This window comes from Austrofundulus limnaeus, unplaced genomic scaffold, assembly GCF_001266775.1.
Source record: "Austrofundulus limnaeus strain Quisiro unplaced genomic scaffold, Austrofundulus_limnaeus-1.0 Scaffold153, whole genome shotgun sequence".
Classification (NCBI taxonomy): domain Eukaryota; kingdom Metazoa; phylum Chordata; class Actinopteri; order Cyprinodontiformes; family Rivulidae; genus Austrofundulus; species Austrofundulus limnaeus.
The window spans coordinates 490,974-496,795 of record NW_013952555.1 but is presented as its reverse complement, the minus strand read 5'-3'; the positions used below and the strand labels follow the sequence as shown (position 1 = coordinate 496,795).

The following is a 5,822-nucleotide window of genomic DNA, read 5'->3' as shown; positions in this document are numbered from 1 at the left end:
ACACACACACACACACACACACACACACACACACACACACACACACACACACACACACACACACACACACGTTATTCACAGGATTCCCACTCATTCAATGATGACACAGGACAGGCGCCACTCCGTCTCTGACAGTCTGACTCCTCTGCAGCTCAGCAGAGATGAACACTTCAGAACTTCATCGTGAAAGTTTATCAGGTATTCCTGGAAGCTGGCCTCATAGATGGCTCCTTCTGTAATCGAGATAAATTATTTCTAATTTGAAACACCACAGTGTGTTTATTTGGGAGAAGCCAAAATTGCAGCCCCCCCCCTTCACCCCCCAACTAGAAAAGCTGATACTGTCTTAGATCAGCATCTGGGATTTGTTGAATTTGCAAAAGAAGATCACGAGAATATTCTTTTGCGTGTCCTTGCGATCCCGCCCTCTGTTCCAGTAATCAGGAATGGCCTTTTTTTGTTGAAGGTTTTGTCTGTCATTGTGAACGGGCTGATGTCTGAAAAACTTCTGGAAAAAGGCAGACTTTTAGCTCAAGCTTGACTCATCTCAATCTGAAATCTGTTTAGCTCCCTGTTTAGATATCAGGACAAACATTTGAAGCTGTAAACATGACTACAGATTCTGCTTTTACAGACTTATTTAAAAGGCAGCTCTGCTCTAAAACCTGTCATTTGCATTTTCTTATGGGTCTCCCTTTTCTTGATAGTTGTTTTATTTATTTATTTTTTTTATTTATTTTTTTTTTTTTGCTTTGCCAGGATGAAATTCAGCCTTTAAAGACAAATGAACAAAAAAAAAAAGAAACAGAAAGCAAAGGCAGCCCAGCAGGGAAGTCAGTCTCTAAATATAATATTATTATTAAATTATGACCCCAGCCCATTAAGAATAGCTGTAAAGCAGCGTTGTGTGAGCAGCAGCCAGGTCCACAGCGCAATACTGTTTACACTACAAATGCGGTTGAGTTACACCATGTACAGTAAAATGGGCCTGACTGCCAGTAACTCTAGTCACTTACCAACAAAAGCATCATTTCCTGAAAGCTCCTCCCTCCCTCCCTCCTCCCCCCACTCCCCTCCCCTCCCCTCCTCTGCACTCTCTCTTACTCACTCTCCACCTCCAACTTTGTGAGCTCGAACTAGTCCAACAAACACTGATAGTGAGCCCGTCTATGCAAATACCTGCCCGTCCYGATGAAGCAGGAAGCATGTTTCAGACGTGCCTGAGTCCCCGTGTGCGTGAGGGCCTCTGAGCTGCGTGTCTGCGTGTGAGTGCGTCTGTGGCCCGAGGCAGATGTGTGCCAGGGAGGAGCTGTGAGGGGGTCCACACACAGCTGGGTGGGAGCGACACCAGCAGCAAGGTGGTCACCGGCACTCTGGCTTCCCTCATGGAGGTGACGTTTGGATTCAGAGAGCCGAGGTGAAGAAGGGAGCTWATGTGTGCGCTTGCATGTGTGACAGCAGCGGGTGGACCCATGTCTTTCATGCAGATCTGGACTAAGTTATACTCTCAGCTGGGACGCCCACTTCCCAAGGTACGGGGTACCGGTCGCTTCTGTGTTCCAATTCATTCATCCTGTGRTGCTTCGTAATCTCAAACCTGGTTGATTAGTAAATGTTACAAAGTGTACTCTGCTTGTTTAAAGTTTTTAACTCAATTTTTTTTCATAACAGAAGCAGTTCAGTATCTCCATAAAGGCTTTTTTTTATTTTTAACTTCCTTGAATTAATTTTTGAACATACTTCCTTCTCAAAGCTGAAGAAGTTTTTCCTCTTTACCTGTGTAACCTGTCCACAGCTTGGCCTACCTTTAGTTTAATTACTAATTAATTAGACTGTACTGAAACTTCAAATGCTTTAACCTTTTTGGATTTCTCACAGAGACTCTTTGACAGGAATTACTTGTTTCTAAAACCACCAGATTTTCCGTGCATGTCGACGTTAAACTATTAGTGGAAATAAACTCAGTTCCTAGTGAAAAAAAGAGTTAACCTTCAGTTTATTGAGAGATTATTATTAGATGATCATCGGGCTTAAGTTTGGCTTTATGTTTGGAGAGTGGGTTGGGGTGTTCTATGTATTTTTAATTGCAAAATGTTTTATTTTTTTTCCTGTTTTTTTTCCTCTCTTATTTCCATTTCACTGTTGGATGTTGTTTTGTTTTTATTGTTTGATGGGACTACAGATGTAAATTAGCCTTAGGCTAAATCTGGTGCAATGCATCAAAWTATGTTTTAATTGTCCAGAATAAATAAATCATAAAAAAAAAGTGAGCGTTGGCAACAGCTAAGAGTAAGTCAGGTTGTGAATGTCTTTGCTGGCAGGCCGTGCCAGCCGGCAAACATCCACAGCTCCATTGAGAAATGTCATTCCCAGCCAGGAATGCTGACAGATGACTTTCTGCCTCGCTCCTTGTTGTCTTCCCGTAAGTGGTATAACCTGATATCCTGTCAGGCTAAACAGTGCTCTTGTTGGTTTTCTGGTTGACGATTAAACACCCTTAATGTCATTGTTGTCCATAAAGAGCGCTTCCTTGTTGTTGGATTTTATCGTCATAATTTATTAGGCAACACTGTGCTGCTTACAGGCGCAGGGCTTGTTCAGTGTGTTTCCACTGAATCTCATTGATCAATTTCTCTCTGTCAGCTTTTTTTCTCTGCTCATCATCATTGAGAAATCGCATAGAATTCATTTAAACTGGACAGATTTTATAAACAAATATATTTTACTTAGGAAGTGCACATGAGTGAGTTTTTTTTTAAAAAAGGTGCTCTGCGGTGTAATTTTCTCTGAATTAAATAAATTATTAATAAACATGCAACTGAGCGTCAGCTTGCTTCAATCACTTAAATACCTTTCTCACACGCTTCCAATATAGTGTTTAAAAGATTTATGTTTTGTTTTGTGAATTGCAGCTTTAACTGGATCCTGTTTGACAAGTCAAACTTTTTTCTTCTCGTGCGTCTTCTATTGTACCACAATAAAAAGAATTTAACTTGMTGTCGAAGTACACGAGTGGAGCCTTTTGGTGGGCACATGTCGTCAGTTTCCTGATATTGCACAAACCTGAAGCGTGACCCTATGCATGCAAGCTTTACGGGAAGTGAACAGACAATAATGGAGAGGATGAGTGAGAGGCATCGGGCGGGGGGGTTGGGGCAGGGTCTGTGTTGAGAGAGCCGCCAGAGCATAGGTGTGAGATAACAGTGTTTTATTCTGCAAAGCAGAAGGCTTTAGGTTGGAGCTTTGCTCGTGTGCAGAGGTTAGCTTTTTTTCTTTTTCTCTCAACAACGCTGCAATGAATGTGTCAAAGCCTAAATGCCAGGTTTCATTTCAGAATAACTCGAGCTGTTGCTAGATAAACTCATCATACTCCTGCCACTAACAAGTACAATTCAGTAAATCTGTGTTGACTGAAAGCCACACAGCAGCTGCTGGAATTTGATGRTGTCAGAGGGTAAGTCTGCTACAGGTTTGTGGACGAAGCTCGCTTTTCCCTGTAAGGTTGACGTACTTAGGAAATATTTTCTGCTGACGGAAAAGTATTTCACCATCAAAATCCATTACATTATTTTCAAAGATACAAATGTAATAAAAAATATAAAAATAAACAGCTGCTTCTTATTAATTGTTTTTATGTAGGAATTTATGCATTTGGCCACATTAAGGATGCAGGACTACACAGTGCATCTGCTTCTCACGCAGTATAWAGAGCAGGGTGGTCAAAGTGTGAAAATYAAAGGTTATTCAATAGAAAAAAAACATTTAGTTGGATGTTAATTTGGAATAACATCTCAGAAATTAAAATTACAATCATAGAGACCTTCCTTTAATGTGACAAAACCAGGTTTTTAAGTTGGAGAGGTTGTAGAATCAGTGATTTGTTGAAATTTTCTACACATGAAGATTTGAATATGCTGTCATGAAATGCTTGAAGAGTTTACACAGTACAAAAATTAGGAAAAATAATGACGTATCTGTTATGTTCCGTTCTGCTCATGACCCAATGATTTCTGAGAAAACTAGTTTGCTGACTCCATTTCAAAATATTAAACAGGCGACACGTGCAGCACAATGACGGCGTGACCCATAAACTACAGTAAAGAAGTGCAGTGTGTGTGTGTGTGTGTGTGTGTGTGTGTGAGTACATGTCTTTGTATTGGTGTGTGGACATATTTTGACCCTATACTATATGAGGATATTTTGCTGTTGTGTGGACATTGCCTTGGTCCACACAACAGGAAAAAAAATCCATTTATGGTTCAGGTTTAGAGCTAAGGTATGAATTAAGTTTAGGTTAGGGTTAGGTTACCTGTGAGGTTAGGTTTAGGGTTAGGGTTAGGCTGTACAAATTAATAAAAGTCAATGCAAAATCCACATGTGTAGAGAGGTGAGTGTATTTATGCGTGCCTGCAGATTGTTAAAGGCAGGAATCAACTTATCAGGCTGTAAAAGATACTGAAATAACAAGAAAACTCAGAACATGAGTGCCATGTAAAGGAGGGGTTTCTTATCACTACACATTCAAAGGTCATAGTTCAGATAATTTGACTCTCACTATTTCCAATGAACTGTGTTCAGTTTGTTGGAAAATAAACCGTATGCCAACCTTTAACTTATCTCTACACGCTACTAAACACCTCATATCTGAGCTGTGTTACTATGAAATGGTTTGGAAATGAACAGAATTCAACTCAGTTATTCAAATGAAGTGTTATTTCCAAGGAGCAAATAACATAAAGCTTGTCATTCATTTTGCTTTTATGTATAACTTTGGTTTTGTTTTTTTCTATAAATCACAACTTCTCTGTGATATTTTCTAAAGGGGGCGTATTATATATTTTCCAGGCACATAATTCAATTCTATACCACAATCAAGTAACTATGTTACCTTCAGTTGTTCTGAAAAAGCTGTATATATCAGAAATGAATTAGACTCTGCATCATAGTTTATCTAAACGCCTTGAAATTGACCTGTCTCCTTAAGAACATCTTAYTCCTAATTTACACTACATGCGTTCCAGCTCCACTCCGCTCCGGTCCGACCTCCGCAGCAAATATGCACCCATTCTAATCAATGAGAGTGTTTACACTGGCTGCGCAGGGCAGCCGTGAGCGGACGGCAAAATTAGATCAGATCCTATTTCTGCCAGACGCCAGAGCTACGCCGGAGTCAATTTTTAAAGATTACGTCGCACCAACAGGAAGAAGAATGAGCACAACATCTGTATTTTCAAAATAAGACACTATTAGGCATAATAATTTGTCGGAATAATGTCGAAATCCCAGCTATATTAATAAATATATGGATATATTTCTACACAAATGCTGTCAGAATGTATCTTTCTGTTTGGGAAGCAGATGGAAACATGTAGCATGAAGCATATGTGTACGCACACAATACACATGGATTTTATTTTCGTCTTTGACAGAATTAATTATTTTTTGCTCTGACTTCCACATTTATCACTGGATTTATCGCAAAATCTCCTTCCTGCACACGCTTCCTCCTCTGTGTGTCGCACCGGAGGCTGTATAAATTGGGTTGCAAATGAACAGCTGCGAACTGCGCACCGCAGCGCAGCAGAGCGGAGCCGCATCTAGTGTAAATCCAGGGTAACTCTGACCCTGTTTTTCATGTTTAATGTGCATGTAAATGCTTTGCCGTGCACCAACTTACTCCTGCACAGGCACCTTGGAAGAGGCTCTGCAGTTTTGTTGTACTTGAGACAATGACAAATAAACATTCATTCATTAATTAATTAATTCAACCTCTTAACTTATATACAGTACAGTATATATAGTGTGTGTGTGTGTGTGTGTGT

At 40.0% G+C, this 5,822-nt stretch overlaps 1 protein-coding gene across 4 annotated transcripts in view; it reads left to right on the top strand.

The window, feature by feature from the left end:
* The window catches only part of sbno2b (strawberry notch homolog 2b), a gene marked incomplete in the record, with an annotated part of 100,437 nt that overhangs the window by 54,597 nt on the left and 40,018 nt on the right, over positions 1-5,822 (top strand). Inside the window, 1 exon segment of one of the 4 annotated variants that reach the window (XM_014016761.1) lies at positions 1,165-1,532. Within the exon segment in view, the coding sequence (XP_013872215.1) occupies positions 1,434-1,532 (99 nt within the window). 4 annotated transcript variants of the gene reach the window in all.